This window comes from Mandrillus leucophaeus, unplaced genomic scaffold, assembly GCF_000951045.1.
Source record: "Mandrillus leucophaeus isolate KB7577 unplaced genomic scaffold, Mleu.le_1.0 Scaffold28, whole genome shotgun sequence".
NCBI classification, from domain to species: domain Eukaryota; kingdom Metazoa; phylum Chordata; class Mammalia; order Primates; family Cercopithecidae; genus Mandrillus; species Mandrillus leucophaeus.
Window position 1 is genome coordinate 1,195,878 of NW_012102920.1, and position 14,595 is coordinate 1,210,472.

A 14,595-nucleotide genomic window follows, 5' to 3' on the forward strand; every position below is an offset into this window, starting at 1 on the left:
CCATTCACATTAAATTATTATTATTTAAGTTTTACCTATAGCTCTTGCCTTCCTTACCCAGAACAACAGAACAGACGGCGATTACAAACGAGGAAGGGGCCACGGGACATTGTGCAGGCCTGAGCAGCGGTCAGGCGTCCACTGTGCAGCCACTACCTCCAGCAGCGGCCAGCGGCTCCCTCCCTGTCCTGGCCAAGGGTGGGGGGCACCCACTTTGGAGTGGAGGGCGGAGAGAGCCCTTCTGTCAGCAGCCAGGCCCCCAGGCATGGTCAAATTAAAGTGCAAATTTGGGTGTGGGGCAGATGCAGGAAACTCTAGAGGGAACTGAAGTGCAGCTCAACCTCACCTACCCACCCCCGCTTCCTCCCAGCTCCGAGGAAGGTTTGGTCCAGGTTCCCAGTGGGCCCCATGGGGGCTCCAACCCCACCTGGGCCCAAGACAGGGGAGGAAGAGGCAGAGAGAGGCTCCCTCTAGGCTGGGTGGTTCTGAGTTCAGCAGGAGGTCCAGATGCCTCTGCACCACTGACCCACCTCCGGCCCTAGGAATGCAGGCCTTGGTCTCCCTGGACTTGGGCCCTGAGGAACGGGTGGAGGGGCCGAGGTTAGTGTCCATAGTGTCTGCCCATGGTCCCCCACCTCCTTCTGGAAAACAACTTATTTTTCTAGAGGGCAGGCACGTGCTGGGCGTGGCTGGAGGAAGCTCAGGGGGTTGAGTGCAGTCTACAGAGGCGGCCCCACGGGAGGTCTCCCAAGGCCTTGCCACAGGGGTGGGCTGTGGGGCAGAAAGGGGTCACCCAGTGGGAATGCGTCTAACCCACACCCTGTAGGTCCCCAAGCCAGGGTGCAGCACAAGGTCCTCCCCTAGCGGGGGCGGCCTCCACTTAATGGGTTGTGGAGGTTGGGGGAGTGGGGTGTGCTGGTCGGCCACCGCTCACCGGCCTGTGTGCACACGGGAGGGGGTGCTGACGGGTACAGCGCTGCACTTGTTTTGCACACGCAGATGGGGAAGCCGAGTTCTGGAGGGACAGAGGTGAGCAATAGACATTTCAAGTCTTGGGATGGGGGGTTCTTCTGGCCACACTTCAGAAGGACGGCTGCCCCTGGACAAGGGCCCAGGCCCCCAAAACAAAAGGGAGAGGCACCTGGGTAGGTGGCCACACCAGCACTTCACATAGGACTTCACATGGTCTGTGACCCCCACCACTTAAAAAATAGTAATTAAATTTCAAAGGAAGCACTCCAGCCTCAAAACCTACCAGCCCCATCTTCCATGGGCCTTTCCTCCACTGTCTCTGGCCCCCAACATGCATCCCTAACCTTCTGTCCCCTACCAGTGCCCACACCTCCAACTGCCCCAGCCCAGACCTGTCTTGGCCACCTCCTGCCCGCAGCTTCCATCCATGCACACCCCCAAGGCAGATGGGGAGCCCAGTACTGGGAGGACTCACTCTCGCCCTGGCCCAGCCCTGGCCACTGCCTCCTGCCTGAGCGGAGCCCCCCTCCCCGGGTCGGACCCTGAGCTCAGCTTCACACATACTGGTCACCCATCCGGGACCCCCTTTTTCCCCCAGTGGGAGAGGAGTGGTCCCAGGCCCTGGGCGGGGGGCCAGGGGGGTGCACCCTGACTGCCACAGATGACCCGCCCCAAGTCGTGGTGGGCCGGGGACAGGTACACCATCCCACCCAAAGTTTTTGCTCTATTGAGTCGGAAAGTTTCCAAACCATACATGAAATAGATCTAAATTACAACAAAACCTAAAAAAAACAAGACAAGCATAATCCCAAAGTGGCTGAGGCGGCAGAGGGCGGCGTGGGCTCCGTCAGCTGTGCATGTCCCACAGTGGGCCCGGGCAGGACAGTGGGAGGCCAGGCAGGGTCAGCGGTGCCCTGGGGGTCAGGGGACCGAGGGGCTGCAGAGCCGAGACAGATTGGGCAGAACAAGGACAGGGTGAGGGGGCAGAATAAAGTACCCTTTTCTCCACCCCCGAGGGGTGAGCCACAGCCATCCCTGCCCCCTCGCCACGCCCCCGCACACGCGCGCACACACACACACACACACACTCGTGCACACACCCCACACAGGTGGGAGGCCTGGTGGGCCTGGCCCCGAGTCTCAGAAAGAAGCAAAAACGAGGAGTTAGGGCCCTGGGACCTGAGCCCTGCCCCATTACCCCAGAGGGGTTCCACGGGTAAGGAAGGAAGGGTCAGTGACGCACACCCCAGCCCTCAACCCACCTCCCGCCACAGGCCACCGCCCCTGCTTCGCCTTCCGGGCAGAAGGAGCAGGAAGGGCAGGGAGGAAGGGGCAGGGCTGGGCACCAGGGGCCTGGCGGCCTCCCGCCCTCCCCAAGAAGGGGGAGGGAAGCTACACGTGGAGACTGACCTTGTGAATATCAAAAGGGAGCCCTGGGAGCTTCCTCACAGGAGGCTGCCAGTGGCCTAATTGTTTACAGTATAATGAATGCATTTGTTTCCTTCATCAATTTTAAATACAAGCAGAATAAAAATCACATTTTTCTCAGGCAACAGTAGCAGTTCAGTAGGTAAGTGGCTTGATCACATTTGTTTGTATTAGTAACGCATGCAAGCAGCTCTAGTACTCGGTCCCTCGCGCAGCCACCCAGCTCCGCTTACAAAGTCCCTGCATAGGTGCCCTCTGGCCTCCGGGCCGCGGCCGCCGGCGTCTGGGGCCTGCTGGGGCTGCCCCCGCCCTGCTCAAAGGGCTGTGGGGGGCTCTGGCCATCGGCGGGCAGCGGCTCGGGGGCGGCCACCTCCTGGATGACCGAGCCGGCCCCATCCACCTCCTCCCCGGCATCGAAGGCCGGGTTGGTGGCGGTGCTCAGGTCAACATTCACAGCGTCAGTTCTCAGAGCCACGATGGTGGCCGCGTCGCTCCGCCGCTCGGCATAGATGCGCTGCTCGAACACCTGTGCCGCGGCGGGCGGGAACTCGGGGTCAAGGGGCACACTGGCGGCCGAGGAGCCCATGACCGTGCGGTACATCTCCACACCCTCCGGTAGCATGGACTTGATCTTGGGCAGCCAGCGCTTGCGAACGCGGCGGGCGTTGGTGCACATGTCCGCGGCGATCACGTTCATCTCGCTCTCCTTGAAGCTGGGGGCGAAGTTCTGACAGTACACTGTGAGGACGGGGCGGCGTGAGCTCAGCCACCTGCCTGCCGGGAGGGCCCGCCCCTCCCCAAGGCCACGGAACCATGATGCCCTGGATGAGCCTCCCTGGCTGCTCCTGGGGCTCCCCTGGGCTCAGCCAGAAGACCAGAGGTCACCTTTCTCACTGCGCGGCCTGGGAGGCCTCCCCACCCCATTCCTCTGGAACAGTCTCTGGCCTGGTCAGGCCCAGCAGCCTTGGCTGTCCGCCAGCTGTGAGGCTCAGGCCTGTTTTTAATCTCTCCGGGCTTCCCTAGCCCCACTGGCTAACGGGAACTGGTCAGAGGGTCCCCCTCTCAGAAATAACAAGACCCCTCCCCGTCCCCGTCCCAGTCCCAGCCTGGAGGAGGGGAGCGACAGAAGCCGTCACTTCAGCAACCCTCGCCTCCTTTCTCCAGCAAGAGCCCAGGCCAAGGCCGGGCCATTCCTCCCAACGGCATCAAACCCACAGGCAGGCCCCAGGGGCCACGTCCACCTTGGTGCCTCCCAGAATCTTCCCAGAGCCGCAGCTGCCACCCTACGCTTTGGGACTGTAATTCCTGGATGCAAAGGCCCCTTTGCTCTAAAACAGAATTTGCCTCACAGGTTTTTTTTTTTTTTAAGGAAGAAAACAAGATAATGCTTCTTGGGCTGAGGGCCACAGGAGGCTGTGCTCTTGGCCACCTGGTGTGAGCCGGCAGCAGTCAGCATCTTCCACATCTGGGGTGCGGGCCGGGGGGCGGCGGTCTGCCCCGGAGATGGACCGGGCTCCGCCCCCACACGCCCAAGAGCGGGAGGCAGAAGCCGGCCGAACAGATGGCAAAGGCTCAAAATAACCGCAAAATGTAAATAAGGGGTTTTGTTCAAAAAGGAAAATTAGATCTATTTCACATATTAAAATAGTTTCGCAGCTGAATTCATCACACTTGGAAACCTACCAAGAACGTTAACACCTCGAGACCTGGCTTCTGAGAGCTGCTCTTTTCTCCTGTCTTTCCCTCAATCCGACCACGCTCGGCCCCCGGGGACAGAAGCTGCAGGTGGCCGGGAGCACCCCCGGGGCCCACCCAGTCCTCCTCAGGCTGGGATCCGAACCCAGCCCCAGCCCCAGCCCCCCACCCGGGAGACCCCAGGCTCTTACGTTTCACAGCGTTCAGCACCCGGCTGTCCAGCGGCTTCCGGCTGGGGTCGCTGGTGGACGAGCGGATGCCAGTCCCACAGCTGTTGGCCAGCGTGTTCCTGGTGGAGGGACCAGAAAGGGTGAGGATGATGGAGAGGGGACCTGGAGGCTACCCGCCCGTGCGAATGCCCTGCTGGGAGGCCACTTGGCCTCACCCTTGGCTGGTTTGCATGTGTCCCAGCTCGTGGTCCAGTGGCAGCAGCCAGCCCAGCCACCCTCTAAGGGACAAGACAAAGGAAAAGCGTCTGGGCTGAGAAGATGACCAGGTGACGGGGCCGCAAGGTGACCCAAGCCTTGTCCTCAGGGACTCTGGGGGCATCTGAGGAAGCTGCTGTGTCCTCGGGAAGGGTTCTGTCAGCCCATCCGCACAACAGAGTAAGTGTGGCTCTTTGCTTTTTTTGTTGTGGGGGTTGCATCCATAAGGCCCTTTGAGAAAGACCATGAAAGACAGCCCCTCGCTCCCCGGGAGCCTCTCCACCGTCCTGGCGCTGACAGGCCGCGGCTGAAGTCAGGAATGCAAGGGGACTTTCAATGCCACAACCCTGGACAATCAGACAGCTCACAGCTAAAGGAGCCAGAACCCTCCGCAGCTCCACGGTGCCCTCCAGCACCCCTGCCCCGACCTACCTGTCAAAGAAGGTGGCCAGGAGCCTCCGCAGCAAGACCTTGTGCTTCACCCCTGCGCAGAGGTGGCAGTTCATCAGCTGGCCGCGTGTGATGTAGACCCCAGAGCCTGTGGCCGCCACAAAGAAAAAGGGCTCATGGCCTTCCCGGGCCACTAGGGTCCGAAGAGGGGCACAGAGGGGTGAGGGGGAGGGTGGGGAGGAGCTGGAGGCCTCCAGGATTTTTTTTTGGGAGGAGCAATTTGAGGTCCCACCTGCTGGTCACCAGGAGAGGCCACGGCCAAGGCCAGCCCCAGCAGGTCCCAAATCACACATGGAACTAAGCAGGGGGTGGGGAAAGCCACGGAACCCCCCCACTCTCCCCAACGAGCCCCAAACTCCAAGCTCTCCCCGCTATGCTGCGGCCCCCGGGCTCAGCTCCCTCCCTGGGAACATGCTTTGTTGCTGTCTAGAGACGGGATCTTGCTCTGTTGCCCAGGCTGGAGAGCAGTGGTGCAATCACAGCTTACTGTAGCCTCGACCTCCTGGGCTCCAGTGATCCTCCCACCTCAGCCTCTTGAGTAGCTGGGACCACAGGCGCCACCACCATGCCTAGTTAATTTTGATGAAGTCTCCCTATGTTGCCCAGGCTGGTCTTGAACACCTGGCCTCAAGCAATCTTCCCACTTGGGCCTCCCAGAGTGCTGGGATTATAGGAGTGGGGCACGGCACCTGGCCTGCGGGAACACACTCTGAAGGGCTGGCTCTGGCCTTGGGTTTGGGGAAACAGTCATGTCTTTGCCTTTCTGCTCCGTCCCAGATACCAAAGAGCCTCAAGCAACGATGAGGGACACGGAATCCCCTGACTGGAGGGTATGGCTGGAGCTTTGCAGGGCCCAGCGCTGACCTCCTCTGAGTATGTGTGAAGGGGGAAACCAGCCGGGGCAGCGGCGTGGCCAGGGAGGTCCACGCTGTGCTATTTACCCTCAGAAACTTGACCACACCTCAGGTGTCCCACTAGGGTCTGGGTGAGCGAGGGCATGAACCAGCAGCAGGACTGACCCCGCTGGGAACAACGGGGAGGGACCGCTCTCTGGGGACAGCCAATCTCAATGACCACGAGATGCCACGTGCTGAAGGATACTGATGTCCAGGTGTGCCTGCTTCTAGGAGCCTGTAGTGCCCATGGCCTCCTCCTGCCATGGCCCGTCTCCTGACCCACTGCTCCCACAGGCCCTCCCTGCCAGGGTCTAGGGCTGGAGGAACTCTCCTGAGGAGCTCATAAACTTGAAGCCGCACACCCCAAACACAGGCCACAGCTGCTGGAGGCTGGGGTGACAGACTGTCTTCCCAGGACCACACCAATGTGACGCACCAGGGCCCATGTGGGCACCTGTGCCCCAGAGCCCAACCCCAGGGGCCCACCCAGCCCTGGCAGCCCAGCACTGCGCTCCCCATCCAGAATCAGTGCCAGGGCAGGGTGAGGGCTCAGGGCACAGCAAGGTGGGCCCTTACCCCTCCTGGCCAGGGCAGCCCAACACCGCCAGGTGCAGCCCAGGAGGCTGCTCTCCCATGAGGACCGAAGTCCCTGGCAGCTGGAAGGTAAGGCCAGCCCAGGCCACTGGCAACCCTTAGGCGGCGGCGCACACTTGAGGCACTCATCCTGCTGGGAAGGGAGGACCCTGACATGCTGCCCAAGGTGTGGCCCTTGGGGGTGGACAGGAACAGGACAGGGCTGGGGCAGAACTGCTCAGGCTGTGGCCAAGGAAAGCACCTGAGGGCCCCAGCTTGGGGCTTCCCGGAAAACCAGGAAGAAATCCCCGGAAAATGGCCCAATAGTCACCAAAGAAGATGCCCATGGCACGGGTCAGACTGGCTTCAGCCTGCCTCATCTTCTCCTTGAACGGTTGTAAAAATCTACAAGGAGCTATGACGCCAAAGGAATCCAACACAAAAGGTAAACATTCCTGAGCGAGGCCTGGCCCCCACGGGCTTCTGGACTCCGACGTGTTTGTTCCGCCAGAAGGATCCCGCCTTGACAGCAGCTACCACTCAGAACCCGGCCGTTACCCCCAAAGGCTGCAACTGGACCCTCGGGGGGCGGGAGGGCTGGCAACCATACGTGACATGGTTTTATCTGTGACCCAAATTAAAACACGTTGCGACTGCAGCCCCTGCCAATCAGGAGCGCGACCAGCCCAGGGGATTCAATTAAAATGCTAAATTAATTCAATTGAATAACTTCTCTTAATGACACATTCTTCTAAAAGGAAATTACAGGAAATTTAAGATTTTTTTTTTGACTGATTGGTGATGAGTACATTGTTCAGAGCGCCGCAAAAAAGAAATAATAAATGAATGAGTGAGGACATTTGCATACAATAGATGGGTGGGAGGCAGCCTCACCTGCCACCAGCTCCAGCTTTTCTCCGGGGTCCCCTTCCGAGTAGAGCTTGGGATGGCAGCGGTATCCGATCTGGCTGATGAGGCTGGCAGGCAGGGCCACGAGGTCGCGGCGGATGAGGACGCAGGAGCGGCTCTCCAGCGGCACTGGCTCAGGCTTCTCTTGCACTGTGGGCCCAGAACAACCCGGTCAGGTGGGCATCTGGGAGGCTGGGCTGCTCTGTGCCTGCTCGCCTGCCCTCCATGCTCCCTGGGGCCTGGGTTAGACCCACTCTGCCTCCCTGGGCCCAGGTGAGGCCACTCTGTGCCGCTCTCCTGCTGGCCTGGGTCAGACTGGCTTTAGCCTGCCCCATCCCTACACTTGGTGCCCTCTTACCCACCTGGCCTTGCCCTCACAGTGAAGCCCCTGTGAATGAGTGAGCAGAAGATGTGAGGCAAGGGATGCCCACCCAGGCCCAGGGAATGAGCTGCTGAGGGCTGGCTCCTGGGAGGGTGCTATGCAGAGCCTGCTGGCCAGGCAGGAGTGACAGCTCAGTGCTCAGGGCCCCAAGGGAGAGTACAGCATGAGACAGGATGGAGGATGGCTTGGCGGGGCCAGCAGGGCAACCACCTCTGGGGCCATAAAAACTGCCGGGTGGAGGAGAGGCGGGTAGCTGGACAAGGGTGACAGGTACTGTGGCCCCCAACTCTTCTCCCAGCAGCTCCCAGCAAGGGGCAGTAGGGCACGGCCACCCGACTCATGGGCAAGGACATGGGGACTCAGTGCATCCAAGAACACAGCCTGGGACCGCGCTGGCCTGACGAGGAGCAGCTCCATAAACACCTGCCAACAGCCAGGCCGACAGATGCGCCAACACCAGGGGCAGCCCTCCCGTTGTCTGGGACTGTCCCTGACAAACCACTGCTGGGGCAGACAATGGCCAGGGACCCTGCACCCTCCAGACCTGCAGCTGCGCAGCGTGACCCGGGTGGCACCATGCGTCACAGATGGGCCCCTTGGAGGCTCTTGGGCCACACAGCCCATGGTGCCACCCCGGGGTCCTCGGGCGGGACTCTCTGCTGTCAGGGTCACAGAGCCCCTCTAGAGTGTTCACGGAGGGCCAGGGCCGAGACCCCTCATCTGACAACCACCTGGTGGACACCCAGCATGCACCAGGCACGTGGGGCCGAGGAAACACAGCCCTGGCCAGCCCCAGATCCTGCCCAGCAATGCCTGGGGCTCCCACTTCCCCACGGGTCCCCACTTTCCTGTTGTCCCCTCCCCCCGCTACCCTGAGTCCCAGGAAGCCTCACAGGGCCCACCCTCACACAGGGGTCCTCACAAGCCCAGCAGGGTTCCAGGGTGAAGATCAGCTTCCCTGAGCGGACCCCCAGTACTCAAATGCCACTGTGGACACCAGTCTGGCACTCCTCACACCCCAGCCTGGCAGGCTGCCCACACAGCCACCCTGCCCAGGTGAGGGCAGAGCGCCGCCTCCCTCATTCCTGTGTCCCAGCACCAAAGACAAGGCCCTGAGAGGGCCACCTCCCCAGTCTGCTGCCTTCACTAGGGAATCCCACTGCCCTGGGCTCCTGCACACCCCACCAAGCTGCAAGGCCTGCAGGGAAGGCCCCACGGCACAGCCTCCACCAGCCCGATTGCACGAGGGCAGCCTGCAGGTGGGAAAGGCCCTCAGGCCACCCAGGGCTGGACCTTGCTTGCCAAGGGCAGGGCACGGTCCCCAGGCAGCCTCAGTGAGATGGGAAGTCCCCCGGTGGGGGGCGGGGTGGGGTAGCTTGCAGGACCTGCTGGTCCCAGGTGTGCAGAGGGAGGGGCAGGGTGGAACCTGTGTGTCCAGCAGGCTCGGGGCAGGCAGCTCCATGCAGAGCCCACCAGCAGCTGCACCAGGATGCTCAGAGACAGGTGCGCCTGGCCATGCTGTCCCGGTTCCCCGTCTCTCCAAACCACGACCCTCACTTTGGAGAGTCACAGAAAAACACTGCAGGAGTGGCTGAGCCTCAGGGTGTGGGGGCTGCCAAGGGGGCTGCTGGGGAGCAGCCTCAGGAGGACAGGAGGCAGGGAGGGTCCCGGAGTCAGCTGGAGTCACCTTTGCACCCAGCGCCTGTCAGGGAGGGTCAGGCCACCCAGCCCTGGGGGGCTGAAACCTCGGTTACTGAGGACCCCACGTCCCAATTCTACAGTGGGCGCCCCACTGAAGACAGTGGGTTCCACTCCTGAGAACCACGCGGTGTCTGAAATCACCCACCCTGGAGTCACCCCAACACTCCCTTCCCCAGGGAACCACTCGCCCAGGATGAGCGCGGTGCACACTGCACCTATCAGTCCCAGGGAGGAGAGGGAGCCTCCCAAGACCCAGGGACACCCGAGCGGAGGCCGCGGCAGAACAGAGGCCAGAAAGGGGGCCTCGAAGGTGGGTGCCAGCCCCTGCGCGGCCGCTGCAGGGGTCAGGCAGCATTTCCCGGGGGTGGCAGAGCACCGCAGGATAAGCCCAGAATTAGCCGGGTGCTCAGGGAACACAGCAAAACAACCCGGGTGGTATTTTAAAACATAATTACGCACCCCCACCCCCGGTGCAGCCCGCTGTGATTACACACGCAGAGGAGCAGCGCGGTGCGTGGCATTTACATAAAGAGTTCACCAACAGAAATAATTCCCCATCCACAACCACCTCATCCCGAGATGTTTTTCTAAACAGCAGAAGTGGTTTGTGCTCGGCACGCCCGCCCCTCCCCAGCCCCTGCCCGACTCCCCAAGAGCCAGAGACTGTCAGCATCAGAACGGCCAAAAAAACCTCTTCTATTTCTGCCTTGCCGTGCACTGGATGCTGCTGCTGGCTAAAAATACCCCACACCGAGCGAAGCTCAACTGCAAAGGTGCTTCAAATGTCTTCACGCAGCCTCCACTTTCCCGACCCCCAACTCACCCTCCGCAGGAACTGAGCTTCAAGGTCCAAGTTACAACTGGGCTTTAAAAGAGAACCCACAGAGAGACCTGTTCACGGCAGAGACAGGACGGCTCATCCCTGGTGGCCCCCGGGTGGGCCATGCAGAGGCCCCATGAGTCAGGGTCAGAGCTGGGTTCCCAGAGTGGCGGGAGGCCCCTTGATGGGCTTGTGAGCAGGGAAGAGGCCCCTGCCAGTCACACCAAGGTCCCTCCTGAGCCTGGGTCTTGGGTACTGGGGGATCCGTGGCCTCCTATCACTCCAGGACTGGCCGCCATAGCAGAACTGCCGCCTTCACCCTCGACAGCCCTGTGAAGAAACTCAGGTGCCAGGATGGTGCCCTCCAAACCTCTCGGTGACATCTGGGAACGGCTGGGAAGAGCAACAAGCCAACTGCATGGAGATGAGCAACAGCTCCCCCCGCATGGAAGGTGTGCCAGGGTCACAACGGGAGGGCTCGGAGCAGCAGCCTCCCGGGCAGCAGGGCCCAGCTACTGAGGGTGGGCAGGTGGGCAGCCTCCCTGGACCACACAGGGCGAAGTAAACACAACGACAAATGCAGCCCAGGACGCGGGGTTGGGGCCTTCAGGGACCGAGAAGGAGCCCCCACTGTGCCTTCCAGGTCCTGCTGCTCCCAGCCGGGTGACACCAGGGGAGCCTGGGACAGGGTGGCTGAGCCTGGAGGACACCAGACTCAGGAAGCGGCCAGACACAGAGGGATACACCCCGGGGCTCCACTCGCAGGCAGCCCCCAGAGTTGTCAGGTCCACGGAAGCGGGAAAGAGGGTGGGTGCAGGGCTGGGTGGGGGAACGGGGAGGGACCGTTTCATGGGGACAAGAGGTTCATCTGGGGAAGATGGGAGTTCTGGAGCCGACGGCAGTGATGCTCACACAACAGTGGGAACGCACTTAGCACCACTGAACCGCGCACGTAAAAAATCACTGCAATGGCCCATCTTATGTCCGCTTTACCACGATAACAACGCTCAGAAAGAATGAACGAACGCTGGAAGGAGGGGGCCGTGCAGGTCTGGAGGGAAATCGGGTGTCATTGGCCTTGCCGTAACTTTTCTCAACTCCCTGGGGGACACTGACTGGGTTCTGAGGAGCCTCACATCCTCCCCAGGCAAAATACCCCAAGACCCTGTCCACGGGCCAACGCCACGGCAGGACGCCCCAGATGGCGAGCCCTGTTCCCATCCCCAAAGCAGTGTGTCACTGGGGACTCGCCCAGGTGACACCATCAGAGACCGCACAGGCAGCCCCACCAGGGGAGTCCGTGCAGATGTGGGTGGCAGTCGGTGGGTGGCAGGGCCGCCTGGTGGAGCCCAGCAGAGCCTTGGCGGGGGTAGGAGGGAGATGGGGAGACCTACTCCCTAAAAGTATATGCCATTTGTTAGGCCGGGCATGGTGGCTCACGTCTGCAATCCCAGCACTTTGGGGGCTGGGTGCAGTGGTTCGCGCCTGTAATCCCGGAACTTTGGGAAGCCGAGGTGGGAGGGATCATGAGGTCAGGAGATCATCACCATCCTGGCTAACGGGGTGAAACTCCGTGTCTACTAAAAAAACACAAAAAATTAGCCGGGCGTGGTGGCGGGCGCCTGTAGTCCCAGCTACTGGGGAGGCTGAGGCAGGAGGATGGCGTGAACCCGGGAGGCGGAGCTTGCAGTGAGCCGAGATCGCACCACTGCACTCCAGCCTGGGTGACAGAGCGAGACTCTGTATCAAAAAAAACAAAACAAAACAAAACAAAAACAAAAAAAACGTATATGCCATTTGTTAAAATGCAGAACAAGAAAATGAACCCCTAGTCCTTGATGATATAGAAACATACAACTTAAATGCAAACAGACAGAAGCAGTGCTGAATCACACTGATTTTAAGACTTCCTGTAAAGCCTGTGTGGTTCAGGAAAGTGGACAGACAGGTCAATGGCACAGGAGACCCACAAACAGACCCACGCAGCCACGCACGACTGGCTTTTGGCAAAGGTGCACCAGCCGTTCAACGGAGGAGGCAGCGGCCTTCACAAACGGGGCTTGAGCAACGGGTCGTCCGCACACACGCACGGCACCCAAACCACCCTCCGTCTCAGCCTCGCACCCGACATGAAAACTGCAGAAGGTCTTCATGATTTCAGGTTAAGCTTAAAGCCTCAGACAGGACCCCGAAGCATCATCCACAGTGGAAATGATTGACGAGCTAGAATTCACCAAAATGAGAAACTTCTGATCTCTGAATGAAGATAAAAAGACAAGCCAGCTACAGACTGGAGGAAGCTACTTGCACATCACATATCTGACAAAGGACTTGTATCTAAAAAATATCAAGAAATGTCAATACTCAACAGTTAAAAACAAACAATCCAGTTTCAAGAATGGGCAAACTATTTGAACAGACTCTTCCCCAGGGGACTCACAGATGGAAATTAGCACATGAAAAGACGCTCAGCATCCTTAGCCACTGGAGAAATGCAAATCAAGCCACGATGTGGTCCCACCTCCCAGCGCGGCAAAACGTAAAAAGACCAGCACCGCCAAGTGCTGGCGAGGATGCGGGGCAGCCGGGACGTCCTGACCTCACTGGGGAGAATGCAAAGTGGCACGGCCACTCTGGAAAATTGCTTGGTGGCTTATCAAGTTCAACATACACTTATGACACGGCGATTATACTTCTAGGTATATGCCCAAGAAAAATGGGAATTTATCTCCAAAGACAGCCTGCACAGGAACGCTTATCCCATCTCTATTCTTGAATGCCCCAGGCTAGACACAGCCTGGATGTCCTGCAACGGGCACGCAGACCAAGGCACTGTGAACCATCCACATGACGCGTTACTGCTTGGCTGTGAAAAGGAATAAATGATTGGCACACAACCTGGATGGCTCTCCAATCGTGCTGTTACACAGAAACATCAAACGGTTACATACTGGTGATCCCATTTGCATGACATTTTCCAGGGGACAAAATCTGAGGGACAGGAACAGATTGGTGGTCACCAGGTGTTGGGGTGTGGACAAGCCTGAAGGGTAGCATGAAGGGGTTTGGCGAGGGAGCCACTGTGAATCCGGAAAGGTCAGGCTACACACCTGTCCCCTGAGGCGCAGCCTGCACGACTCGAGGCGGCCTCTGCTCACACATCTGGAGGCTGACCTGGCACATGCCCTGCACTACCTCTGCAGCTGCTGGTTCGGCACAGACCAGCTCTGGCAACACTGGTGAACCTGGTGGCATCGGTGCAGAACAGGTGCGCAGGGACTCAGGTGGAAATGGTGAGGGGCAATGTGGGGGCACCACAGACGGGTGACCAGGCCTGGGCGATTTGGTAACGGGTGCTCCACATGCAGTGGGTCCCGGGGAGATGACCCCACTCTCCATGTGGGGCTGTGTCCCACTCCCGAAAACACACAGGGGTGGACTCAACACCCTCCTGCCCGATGCCCAGCCAGGCCGGGACCACAACGTGCTTCCCAGTTCCCCGCCCAGGTGCCTCCTGATGGCCAGAGCCCAGGGCCGGCCGTGGGACCATGTGCTGCAGACGTGGCATTGAGTGTGGTCACTGCAGCTCGGGGAGACCTGCCCTCCCTGCTGGTGCTCCTTCCACCCAGCTTTGGGGGTGGGTCCATGGTCCCAGCTGGCTGCCTCCTGGCCAGCGAGCCTGTTCTGGGCCCAGCGCTTCTGGCAGTGAGGGGAGCTCACCCTGCTGGTCAGTGTCCCCAGGGTCTGGCACACAGCATGTGCTTAACACACAGGCCCCATCAACTACCAGTGCTAGATGGTGCGGTGCCTCTGTCATCCTCCAGAAAGACCAGAAATGACTTCAACACTGTACTTGGTGGAAACACAGAGGCCACAGTTATAAGGTACACCATTCTCTCATGTGCCACAGGGCAAAGGTACCACCAATTTAACCACATCATGCCATAACTGGGAAGGCAAAACCATCACCAGTTACCACGCAATGCCACACCACACCATGCCTGTGAGACACAGCCCGTTTCGTGGATGCTGAGACATGGGGAAGTGCAGAAAAGTCCAGCCGGGAACACCAGGAGGAAGAAAAATGAAGGCGGAGAGGGACGTTCACGTCAGGACGGAGGGAGGGAGGGAGGACCTGTGCCCACATCCCGGCCTCTCTGGGTCTCCTGGGAACCCAGATAGAAAGGGGCTCGCTTGGCTGGGCAGGGTGGCTCACACCTGTAATCCCAGCACTTTGGGAGGGTGGATCATCTGAGGTCGGGAGTTCAAGACCAGCCTGACCAACATGGAGAAACCCCATCTCTACTAAAAATACAAAATTAGCTGGGCATGGTGGCGCATGCC

General features: G+C 60.0%; 1 protein-coding gene across 1 annotated transcript in view; it reads right to left on the reverse strand.

Moving 5' to 3' along the window:
• Positions 1 to 2,454: 2,454 nt before the first annotated feature.
• Positions 2,455 to 14,595, reverse strand: part of NACC2 (NACC family member 2, BEN and BTB (POZ) domain containing) — a 60,553-nt gene continuing 48,412 nt past the window's right edge. Inside the window, exons 3-6 of the mRNA XM_011985158.1 lie at positions 7,334 to 7,498; positions 4,953 to 5,058; positions 4,287 to 4,384; positions 2,455 to 3,138 (exon numbers count right to left, since the gene is read on the reverse strand). Coding sequence (XP_011840548.1) covers positions 2,630 to 3,138; positions 4,287 to 4,384; positions 4,953 to 5,058; positions 7,334 to 7,498 — 878 coding nt within the window. The 3' untranslated portion in view covers positions 2,455 to 2,629. The remainder of the gene's footprint in view (positions 3,139 to 4,286; positions 4,385 to 4,952; positions 5,059 to 7,333; positions 7,499 to 14,595) is intronic.